The sequence below is a fragment of the Dendrobates tinctorius genome, unplaced genomic scaffold (assembly GCF_039654945.1).
Source record: "Dendrobates tinctorius isolate UK_male_01 unplaced genomic scaffold, ASM3965494v1 ptg000290l, whole genome shotgun sequence".
NCBI lineage: Eukaryota > Metazoa > Chordata > Amphibia > Anura > Dendrobatidae > Dendrobates > Dendrobates tinctorius.
The window spans coordinates 5,967,311-5,980,203 of record NW_027361957.1 but is presented as its reverse complement, the minus strand read 5'-3'; the positions used below and the strand labels follow the sequence as shown (position 1 = coordinate 5,980,203).

General features: G+C 41.4%; 1 protein-coding gene across 1 annotated transcript in view; it reads right to left on the bottom strand.

Moving 5' to 3' along the window:
- ZDHHC17 (zDHHC palmitoyltransferase 17) overlaps positions 1 to 12,893 on the bottom strand; it is a 75,448-nt gene that overhangs the window by 25,233 nt on the left and 37,322 nt on the right. The window contains exon 9 of the mRNA XM_073560020.1: positions 10,517 to 10,659. Coding sequence (XP_073416121.1) covers positions 10,517 to 10,659 — 143 coding nt within the window. The remainder of the gene's footprint in view (positions 1 to 10,516; positions 10,660 to 12,893) is intronic.

Below are 12,893 nucleotides of genomic sequence, written 5' to 3'. Positions count from 1 at the left end.
AAACTGCCAGTAGGTCTGGGAGTTGAGCTTCACTCCATCCTCAACCCGAAAAGGTCCCACAAGTTCATCTTTGATGATACCAGCCCATACCAGTACCCCACCTCCACCTTGCTGGCGTCTGAGTCGGAGTGGAGCTCTATGCCCTTTACTGATCCAGCCTCGGGCCCATCCATCTGGCCCATCAAGAGTCACTCTCATTTCATCAGTCCATAAAACCCTACAAAAATCAGTCTTAACATATTTCTTGGCCCAGTCTTGACGTTTTATCTTATGTTTCTTGTTGAAAGGTGGTCGTTTTTCATCCTTCCTTAGCTTGGCCATGTCCCTGAGTATGGCACACCTTGTGCTTTTTGATTCTCCAGTAACGTTGCAGCTCTGAAATATGGCAAAACTGGTGGCAAATGGCATCTTGGCACCTTCACGCTTGATTTTCCTCAATTCATGGGCAGTTATTTTGCGCCTTTTTTTTATCAACACACTTCTTGCGACCCTGTTGGATATTTGCCATGAAACACTTGACTGTTCGGCGATCACGCTTCAAAAGTTAGGCAGTTTCAAGACTGCTGCATCCCTCTGCAAGACATCTCACAATTTTTGACTTTTCAGAGTCCGTCAAATATTTATTCGGACCCATTTTGCCAAAGGAAAGGAAGTTGCCTAATAATTAAGCACACCTTATATAGGGTGTTGATGTCATTAGACCACACCCCTCCTCATTAGAGATGCAAATCACCTGATTTACATAATTGGCAGTTGGCTTTCAAGCCTATACAGCTTGGAGTAGGACAACATGTATAAAAAGGATGATGTGATCAAAATACTCATTTGCCTAATAATTCTGCACCCAGTGTAGTACTGAGCCATAGTAGAGCCACATACAATATTTACTCACCTGCATTTTTAAGCCATGTTCAAGAGTTCAGTATTTGGTGAGTATCTTACCTCAGTATGTGCAAACCAAAACCAGGAGTGGAACAATCAGAGGAAAAGTATAATAGAAACACGTCACCACTTCAGCATTTCTTGGAGGCTTACAAATACTGAAGTAAAAAACTCACCTGAACGAGTGAACGTGGCCTTAGTATGTCTGCTGGTCTTCTAGTTTTTGGACGGACTTATTTTTGGCCATTTTTAACTTGCTTCTTTGATAACGAAATCTAAAATACAACTACAGCCAAACCATGCCAACTTTTCTCATCTGGCCTCTTTTTTGGTGTGAGAAGAATGGCTGACAATTTTGAAGGGATTGTTTAACCTCCTACAACCAGGACTCATGAAATACTTTCTATTCAGTCACCATAAGGGCCAGAACACAGATCTTCGTATCATTATAAAGAGAAGAATTTCAGCTTTTATAGCAATAATCTTAATGCAGAATGGAAGAACCAGTAAGAAAAGTCTCTAAATCTGGTTCTGTGTCTGTTAGGCCTCATTGAGACGTCACCTCTTCTATGAGAGTTATCCATGATTTCCACAGACACATTATGGGGGTTGCGCACATGTCCAATTTTTTCATCGGACTGAGTGGCCCACAGAAAAGTCCAGACTCTAACCTATCAATGCAAGTCTATGTGTCCGAGAACAAATCAGACAGCACTCAGATGCCAACCATGTGCTGTCCATCTTTCAAAGAATATTTACTATGAGACGCTTGAGAAACCCTCAGCAGTTTTTTTTTTATCTTATAAAAACTGATGAAACTCAGACTTTTTTTTTGTATGAAAAAAATTCATCGATATGTGAATGAGCCCTTACGCAAGTGACATCAGGAAGAAAGATCAGCCTGTGAGGGTATGTGCAGACGATCCAGAACTGGCAGCACTTTGGACGCAGCGCATGTTCGCAGCCTTTACTGATCATGTCCACATACTCTTACTCCCCGTTCGTTGACCACATGGGGGATAAAAGGAACTTTTCTTCATGTAAATCACCAACTTTATTAGTCAGGGAGAATATGACCTCCTTCAGCTCTCCCACATATCTACTAAAGAGCAAGAAGATGAACAATTGCACTTCTACTCACCCCCTGCACCTATTTGGACACTCAATGACTTAATGCAAAATTGCACAATCCATTCATGAGTGTAATGTGCTGGGTGGCATCTTCATAGTATAACAGGTGTCCACATTTAGAAAATTTATTGAATAATATGAAGTTTTTGTTTTTCTTAAGTGTGTGAAGATTGTCCTATCAGTGAAAGGGCTAAGCAAAATTAGGTATAACTCGAAATAAGTGTTGGACAATTTTTTCCTACAATTCTTGTAAGAGCCATGACTTTTGTCGTTTCCTACACAGCTGTATGAGGACTTGTTTTTTGCTTTATACCTTTATAGAATACTAGCTATTGAACCCGTTCTACACTCAGGTGGCAAGCATTTTTATTGGTACATTTCCATCTGCAAATTTGCATACACAGTGTCTTCAATAAATCCGGCAGCGTTTTATTGAAGCAATGTACTACAACGTCAACAGAGCAGTGCGCACGCCATTATCCCTATGGTTGGCGCGTGCGCACTGCTCTGTTCACTTAAAGACGCACTCCCATCAAAGTTTTTATCCTCTTACTATATTGCAGTCATCATATTATATAGCACTATGTACTTACTATTGCTCATTTTTTCTTTCTACCCAGCAAATGCTTCTCTTTTCTCTTCTTTTTGTAGAAACAGGAAGTCTCTTTCCCTACATTTAATAATCCGCTCCAACTCCTGACCTAGCTGCTCCCTCCTTTCCCTGTCAGTGACTCATGCAGGAAAACTTCCTGTTTTCATATAGAGCAGAGAAGGATTCAGCTAGTCAGTGTTTATCCCCTTACTGACCGCTGACAGGATAGTACATCAGCGGTCGGTATCCCCTGCTTTCAGGTGGGCTCCGGCGGTGAGCCCACTTCAAAGCCGTGACATGTCAGCTGTTAGAAACAGCTGACATGTGCCCACAATAGGCGCAGGTGGAATCGCGATCCGCCCACGCCTATTAACTAGATAAATCCCACTACCAAATGCTGACAGCGGGCATTTAACTAGAGTTTCCGGCACACGGCTGGAAGTGAGTTCATCACCAACACGTTGCCATGACAACCAGAGGTCTCAAAGAGACCTCTATGGTTGATGTCGGCAGATTGCTATGAGCGCCAACCTGTGGTCGGCGCTCATAGCAATACTGTATTTCTGCTACATATAGGTGATCTGAGCCGATGTAGCAGAGCCATCAAGTATGGCATGCTTCTAGCCTCCTATGGAGGCTATTGAAGCATGTCAAAACTAAAAAAAACAAAACAAAAACATAAGTTTAAATCACCCCCCTTTCGCAAAACAAAAAAATCAAACCTACACATATTTGATATCGCCGCGCTCAGAATCGCCCGAATAAAAAAAAAAAAAAAAAAAAAAAAAAAAGGGATTAATCCGATCGCTAAACAAAAAACGCCAGAATTACGTTTTTTGATCACCGCGACATTGCATTAAAATGCATTGTCAGGCAATCAAAAGAATGTATCTCCACAAAAAAGCATCATTAAAAACGTCGGCTCGGCATGCAAAAAATAAGCCCTCACCCAACCCGAGATCACGAAAAATGGAGACGCTACGGGTCTTGGAAAACGGCGGGGGTTTTTTTAAGCAAACCTTGGAATTTTTTTCACCTCTTAGATAAAACAGAACCTAAACATGTTTGGTATCTATGAACTTGTAGTGAAAATGTCTGGTCAGTTTTAGCATTTAGTGAACCTAGCAAAAAAGCCAAACAAAAAACAAATGTGGAATTGCACTTTTTTTTGCAATTTCACCGAACTTGGAATTTTTTTCCCGTTTTCGAGTACACAACATGGTAAAACCAAAGGTGTCGTTCAGAAGTACAACTCCTCCCACAAAAAATAAGCCCCCACATGGCCATAATGACGGAACAATAAAAAAAGTTATGGAAAGAAGAGGAGCGAAAAACGAAAAATCGGAAACCGCTCCGGTCATTAAGGGGCTAATCACGTGATGTTATAGACCTAATGGAACAAAGAAGAATTAGCTGCGTAGGAAGGAAAAATTAGAAGTACACAGTGCTGTATAATATGATGAACGCAATGCATTAAGATATACATTTTGATGGGAGGAGGGCTTCTTTAATTAAAGACCTAGGTTTAGCTATGTTAAGTGGCTAAAGAAGGAAGCTCTGCTTGAGAAATCTATTTAGCCCATGACATTACTTTAGAAAGACATGGAGCGCACATACAAAACGTATAAACTGATTTATAGCGACTAGGCAAAAATGTTCAAAACTGAACATGAGGTTCTAAGATTTAACATTCTGATCAGACAGTATGGAGCACACTGCCAAGTCATGGCAAACCTTAGTGGGACCCTAACTTTAAAGGCGAGGCTATACCACACCAGCAGCAGGGGGAGCAGGTTTCTCACTACCCAAACCGCAAGGCATGCGCCCACAGCTCCAGGTTATATCACTCCACAGGCACAGCCCCACTGCAACAATGGCTGCCTCCCAGCACCAAAACCAAGTTCGAAAACTCAACTTCCACATGGTCTCAGATTCAAAACAGAGAGGAAAAATTGGTTGGCCCCCACTTGCAGTTTCCCACTAATTTAAAAACAACTGGGCAAAATATTGGTGCTGGTCCAAGTAAAAAGGGGACAGACCATGCAATAACACTCAGCTGTGGAGTGACACTTGGTCTGCACACCCAAAACTTATACAATGATATTTTGCGTTAAACCATAATTTACAAAACTGAACAAGAGGGGTGGGGGAACCTAGAATCATGGGGGTTCTGCCTTGTAGCATGGGTGCTGTGGTTTGTCTGGGTCGCTCTCCCTGCTGGTGCGGCAACACTATGGCAGAGGTCAGCACATGGTCAGGGTCCCACTAAGGTTCGCCGTGACGTGGCGGTGGGCTTCATACAGTCTGATCAGAATGCTATCCAAGAACCTCGTGTTCAGTTTGTTTTTGCTCAGCTGCGAAGGATCAATGTATAGGTGTTTGTTGTGTGCTCAATGGTTTTCCTATAGGTTAGGATATATTTATCCCATTAAAGTAGAGGAGAGCAGAACCGGCGAGAAAAATAAGAAATCCGGCAATTTTTGAAAAAAACGATCCGTCGCAGATTGTGAAAAACTGATGCGACGGATCCATTTTTTCACTAGACCCAACTGCCCTACCTGATAATAATTGGCGCATGCTCAGTTTAAAAAAACGGAATCAGTCGCTGGATTTCATCATTTGTCCGACTTTTCATCGGAGACAAAAAACTTTACTTTGTCCTTTGTCTCCGGCCGCCAAACACAAAATTTCCGACGGATCTGGCGAATGACGGATGAAACGTGAGGCCATCCGCCGCAATCCTTCACTAATACAAGTCTATGAGACAAAAACGGATCTGGCGGCATCCTTTGCAGGATCCGTTTATCAAAAATTGCTATATTGCGACCGATGTCAAAGAACTGATACGTGAAAGCAGCCTTAGGGCAATAACTGCTGAATCCTTTTTGGCTATTTCCCTGTACACAAGTACAAAAAAATGTATGCTTTAGGAACATAGTGTGATGCATAAGAGTATATATAAGCAAAACTTATTTTACTAATGCTCCACGTAGTATGGCATACATGATTTGCAAGCTGCCAGAGCACCAATAAATACAGAGCCTTGCGAAAGTATTCGGCCCCCTGGAACTTTTCAACCTTTTCCCACTGTGAGGCAGTGACCGGTGTCATATGTGAGGGTCGCTATGTGTCCCCCAGGATGTGCTCTGAAATGTATTAGATCCGCTGGAGTGCCTTGTGATCACAGCAACGTGTCTGTGACTCGCAGGGCAGAATAAAAGTTTGAGCCTGGTCAAGCTATTTGGACCAAGGAGTTTAATTAGGAAAACCTGGTATGGGCTTTTATTTTTGAAACAGACTGCAGGAAGGTAGTGGGGTCCGGTCCGTTTCCTCCAGCCCTGGTCTTATGAGTGGCCTATGGCCACAAATTGGAAAAGGAAAAAAAAACCCTGCTGGGAGGGTTTATTTAGTCAGTGTTGCTCTGGTGAGGAAACAGAGCAGGTGATCTGCAGAGCACGCCCTGTGTGAGTTAACACAGGGCCAGCGGAGCCAAAGGTACTGGCAACCCTCACTGCACACCCGGCAGTACGTCGCTCACGGCAACTGCCGTTTTGTTTACCCGGCTGCGATTCGGAAGATATAGCATGCTGTGCACTGAGTGAGTTTTTGTTGGACATTAAAAACCTTTTTGTTTTGAACTTGCTTGGGTCACTGCCTCATAACTGCACAGCGTGGACACCGCTGCTTTACACCACATACAGTCATATGTTAAAGTTTGGGCACCCCTATTAATGTTAACCTTTTTTCTTTATAACAATTTTGGTTTTTGCAACAGCTATTTCAGTTTCATATATCTAATAACTGATGGACTCAGTTATATTTCTGGATTCAAATGAGGTTTATTGTACTAACAGAAAATGTGCAATCTGCATTTAAACAAAATTTGACCGGTGCAAAAGTATGGGCACCCTTATCATTTTCTTGATTTGAACACTCCTAACTACTTTTTACTGACTTCCTGAAGCACTAAATTGGTTTTGTAACCTCATTGAGCTTTGAACTTCATAGCCAGGTGTATCAAATCATGAGAAAAGGTATTTAAGGTGGCCACTTGCAAGTAGTTCTCCTATTTGATTCTCCTGTGAAGAGTGGCATCATGGGCTCCTCAAAATAACTCTCAAATGATCTGAAAACAAAGATTATTCAACATAGCTTTTCAGGGGAAGGATACAAAAAGTTGTCTCAGAGATTTATCCTGTCAGTTTCCACTGTGAGGAACATAGTAAGGAAATGGAAGAACACAGGTACAGTTCTTGTTAAGCCCAGAAGTGGCAGGCCAAGAAAAATATCAGAAAGGCAGAGAAGAAGAATGGTGAGAACAGTCAAGGACAATCCACAGACCACCTCCAAAGACCTGCAGCATCATCTTGCTGCAGATGGTGTCACTGTGCATCGGGCAACAATACTGCGCACTTTGCACAAGGAGAAGCTGTATGGGAGAGTGATGCGAAAGAAGCCGTTTCTGCAAGCACGCCACAAGCACAGTCGCCTGAGGTATGCAAAAGCACATTTGGACAAGCCAGTTACATTTTGGAAGAAGGTCCTGTGGACTGATGACACAAAGATTGAGTTGTTTGATCATACAAAAAGGCGTTATGCATGGAGGCTAAAAAACACAGCATTCCAAGAAAAACACTTGCTACCCACAGTAAAAGCAGATTCTTGACAATAATGTGCAAGAATCAGTGACAAAGTTGAAGTTACGCAGGGGATGGATATTTCAGCAAGACAATGATCCAAAACACCGCTCCAAATCTACTCAGGCATTCATGCAGAGGAACAATTACAATGTTCTGGAATGGCCATCCCAGTCCCCAGACCTGAAGATCATTGAACATCTGTGGGATGATTTGAAGCGGGCTGTCCATGCTCGGCGACCATCAAACTTAACTGAACTGGAATTGTTTTGTAAACAGGAATGGTCACAAATACCTTCATCCAGGAACTCATTAATAGCTACAGGAAGTGACTAGAGGCTGTTATTTTTGCAAAAGGAGGATTTACGAAATATTAATGTCACTTTTATGTTGAGGTGCCCATACTTTTGCATCGGTCAAATTTTGTTTAAATGCAGATTGCACATTTTCTGTTAGTACAAGAAACCTCATTTGAATCCAGAAATATAACTGAGTCCATCAGTTATTAGATATATGAAACTGAAATAGCTGTTGCAAAAACCAAAATTGTTATAAAGATAAAAGGTTAACATTAATAGGGGTGCCCAAACTTTAACATATGACTGCATCATGCTTCAAACAAAGATACCAAATGTAAATTTTTGGTGAAGAATCAACAAGTAGAACACAATTCTGAAGTTGAACGAAATGTATTGGTTATTTTAAATTTTTTGTGGCAATTCAAAAACTGAAAAGTGGGGTGTGCAATATTATTCAGTGCAGCAAATTCACTCCAGAAGTTGATTGTGAATCTCTGAATGATCCAATGTTGTCCTAAATGACTAATGATGATAAATATAATCCACCTGTGTGTCATCAAGTCTCTGTATAAATGCACATGCTCTGTGATAGTCTCAGGGTTCTGTTTGAAGCACAGAGAGCATCATAAAGACCAAGGAACACAACAGGCAGGTCTGTGATACTGTTGTGGAGAACTTTAAAGCCGAATTTGGATACAGAATGATATCCAAAACGTTAAACATCCCAAGGAGCAGTGTGCAAGCGCTCATATTGAAATGGAAGCAGTATCATACTACTGCAAATCTACCAAGACCCGGCCGTCCTTGTAAACTTTCATCTCAAACAAGGAGAAGAATGATCAGAGATGCAGAGGCCCATGATCACTCTCAATGAACTGCAGAGATCTACAGCTGAGGTGGGACAGTCTGTCCATAGGACAACAATCAGTCATACACTACACAAATCTGGTCTTTATGGAAGAGTGGCAAGATGAAAGCCATTTCTCAAAGATATCTATAAAAAGTGTTGTTTAAAGTTTGCAACAAGCCACCTGGGAGACACACCAAACATGTGGAAGAAGGTGCTCTGGTCAGATGAAACCAAAATCGAACTTTTTGGCAACAATGCCAAACGATATGTTTGGCGTAAAGGCAATGCAGCTCATCACCCTGAGCACACCATCCCCACTGTCAAACATGGTGGTGGCAGCATCATGGTTTGGGCCTGCTTTTCTTCAGCAGGGACAGGGAAGATGGTTAAAATTGATGGGAAGATGGATGGAGCCAAATACAGGACCATTCTTGAAGAAAACCTGTTGGAGTCTGCAAAAGACCTGAGACTAGGATGGAGATTTGTCTTCCAACAAGACAATGATCCCAAAAATAACACTAAATCCACAATGGAATGGTTCACAAATAAGCATATCCAGGTGTTAGAATGGCCAAGTCAAAGTCCAGACCTGAAGCCAATTGAGAATCTGTGGAAAGAGCTGAAAACTGCTGTTCACAAACGATCTCCATCAAACCTCACTGAGCTCGAGCTGTTTGCCAAGGAAGAATGGGCAAGAATTTCAGTCTCTCGATGTACAAAACTGATAGAGACACACCCCAAGCGACTTGCAGCTGTAATTGCAGCAAAAGGTGGCGCAACAAAGTATTAAGTTAAAGGGGCTGAATAATATTGCACGCCCCAATTTTCAGTTTTTGACTTTCCACAAAAATGTTAAATAACCAATAAATTTCGTTCAACTTCACAATTGTGTCCCACTTGTTGATTCTTCACCAAAAATTTACATTTGGTATCTTTATGTTTGAAGCATGATATGTGGGAAAAGGTTGAAAAGTTCCAGGGAGCCGAATATTTTCGCAAGGCACTGTAGATATTAGAGGCAAAATTGATCAAATGGTAGCAGGTCCACAATGTTACAACTTTTGGCATTTAAAAGTCTGTTTCACCCAGCTCTGGGTAGGGCTGATGCAGGAAGCGCAACGCCTGCGTGTCTAATTCCTGACAAGCCGTGGCATCTTGAGTCACACATCTTACTCCAGTCTTTCATTGGAGTAAGATTAGGGCCGATGCACACGCCACTTGTCCAGATGAGCATGATTCATTGAGACGTATGCCTTTTAATCAATTGGAAGAATCTGACTCCAGCATGTTCTGTCGTCAAGGCAAGTGTGAACATCGCCGGTCTTGATGACTTGGGCCATTGACTTTAAAAACAATGTGGATTTGGTTGAGATAGGATAAATAGTGGCCAGTTTTTGCTTTTATTGTACTCCCGCTGCTCTCCCGATTTTTTTTTTTTCCTTTCGTTAAATCCGCCATGTGGTTCCGGAGATGTAGGCCTTTGCGCTTGTAGCCAATTGTTGTTGTTTTTACTATGGGGCTTTGCTCAAAGGATCCTCAGCAGGCCGATCTTCAGGCTGCTCTGCGTAATTACTCTGGACAACTAACCCTTGGTAAAAGACCATTAGAAACAGTGCTAAATGTAAAGGCTCATATCTCTGGACTCTTGTTTCAGATAAAAAAAAAAAAAAAAGGAGAAAAGAGAAAAATTCCCAGGGGAATAGCAGACCAGAAATTGGCCACTAGTTCTGCAGACAAGTTTCTTTTAAGATTATGTTAAATTTAGGCACAGATTCAAAGTATTTTAGCCAGAATGCTGGTGCTCAGCACTTTGAAAAGTTGCTAATTTTCAGCGCAATGAAAGTTTGCACAAAATTTTGCGACTTATGGCATTTTCATGCCAATTTCGCCAAAATGGGTGGGTGGAACTGGGTCAGGCTGTGGTGTAACAACGCCATCCCGTCTAATTCAGTACGAGCTGTGCTGTACATGGCACTAGGAGTCTCTTAATAAATCAGGTGGCTCTGACTCGAGCATGCCCCCTCAGCAAGGTTTTGATGAATCGGGGTCTTCGCGCATTTTCTCATACGTAACCCATTGTAAATATGACCCGTCTCAGATTTCACAGAAAAACACGTTCACTTACTTTGATAGAAATTGTACCATTACCCAAACTCCACCGTACATGAGTCCTTTAATTAACCAGGAATCAATATCAAGATCAGCAATAAATCCGACCAACCAAATCACCAGGAATGGTGTGCCTAGCATAACTTTTTGACGAAATTCCTGCAAAAACATAAAACAGCAGATTAAACTGAAGTCAATAATTTATTCAACATATCTAGAAACCAAAATATACTTGTTTGTGATGTGATGGTTGGAAACTAAGATAATAAATGATAAACTTGTAGTAATACACCCAGATGGATCCGGGATGCCTGACTCTAATTAACAAAACTAGAATGTGCACAAATGGCTAAAACAAATAAATCCCAACACATATTTCCGTGAGATGTGTCATTAATCAGAGAGACGAGAGATGGAATGCTTACCCCTCCAGTGATCCCAGTCAGTCCTGCATTGATGACTGCTGCAGCCAATCACTGGTCTAACTGGTAACATTTGCATTTACAGTACATGACCACTACGGCCAGTCATTGGCTGCAGACTGTCCAAATGACTGATGCAAACCTGTGACATGCTATAGTAATATGAGGAAATATTCATCAGTGTTGAGACAACCCAAATATCATTAAAAGGTATCCAGTCATGTAAAAAAATGCTATAAACCAGCAGATATATAGAGTTAATCAGCAGCTTAACATTGTTCTAAAGCTGTGCTGGGATCCGGCTCCCCTCACAAAGTGAGCGGTGACTGTGACCACACTCCGGCACTGACTGACATCCAGCTTTGCACTGATGCAATACTGAGCCGGCTGTCAGTCGCTATGTCCTGAACTGTGGCTGAAGCCGGGAGGAATAAAGTTAATTTTATACCAATAGCCAGGCTTTCAGTGCCACGGCAGCACAGCTTTAGTACACTATTAACCTGCAGATTAATCCTACATTTGCATATTAATAGCGCTTTTTGACATAACACGTTCCCTTTAAAAATGAATGGGAAGGAGCTGAGCACTATGTGAATTAGTTTCTGTTCAAGAACACAATTACAGCCCTCAAAGGGAACCGTGTCATATTATACAAGCAGTCTGATCTGTGGACAGCCTGGCATAGAGAAGACACTGAGCAGAATGATGGGTTTGTTGGAAAAGATTCAGTAGAACTTGTATATTATGCATTGAAATATCTGGTGTGTGTATAAAAGTATAAGTGTCCAGTGGGTGGTCGTAATCAGTGACTGAAAGCCATACAAGGAAGACTGTCATTCATTGTCTAGGACCGCCCACTGGACTGCACATCATATATTAATAAATATGAACGTAAGCACTAGGGATTTCAACGATGTTTTACGGAAACCTTTCAGAACGTCTATAGCAATCTGATCATCTCCTACCCTGAAACATCCCGCTGGCAGAGCAGATACCAGTTTCAACATAACAGATTCCCCTTAAAACAACCTTCTTCCTAACAAAAAAAACACAAAAAAACAAGCAAACAAAAAAAAAAAAAAAATCACATAAAACACAATAAAATTACCCTTTTTACGCTTTATCATGGGGTTCCTCCAATTCACTTCTTCTACGCAGAGTGTGGGGAGTGTCTGACTACTGAAAGGGTGAATAGTTTAGTCTGAGAAACTCTTCCCCTGCATTTAGATAGACCAGGTCTCTGTGCAGAGAAGATGGCAGCCATTAAACACCCATGAAAAAAGGACTAAGAATTGGAAAAACCAATGCCAGAAAGAATAAAAAGGAGGACACCAGGTATTACATTGTGGCATTTTTATTATGAGGTGGAAGTCCCGTTAAGATTTAGGTGCCATCAAACAGTGCTATATTTTCAGGCTAGGCCTTAGACCTCGGCTTCACATTACATGCAATCATTTGGGCGCAGAACTCGTATGAAGCTGTCGAGCCGCAGGACTGTGTGTGTAACACTCAATGGGACACTGCCCCATTGCCAAAACATTGACAACTTTACGGGTCTTGGAAAATGGCACCACTATACATTTTCCAATACCCGTAAAGTTTTCAATGTTTGTCAATGGGGCAGTGTGAGCGTATATTTTTGCGGCAGATACAATGTTTTGTTGCTGTGGACGCTAAACCATAACTTAGATTATTTATCTCATTATGCTGTTTATTGATCATGTTAATTTTATATTTTGACAGATCAGACTTTTACAAACATAATACCACATTGTGTATTTTTTAAATTTCTGTATTTTTAATTTTTTTTTTTTTAAGATATTTTTAAAAACTGTTTTTTTTTTTTTAAACTTTTTACTGTATTTGTTAGTCCCCTCCGGAGACTTTAACCTGCAATCGCTTGTGCCATGTACAGCAATACCATAGTACTGTATTTTGATAGCAAAAATCACAGTCTCCTATGAACACCAG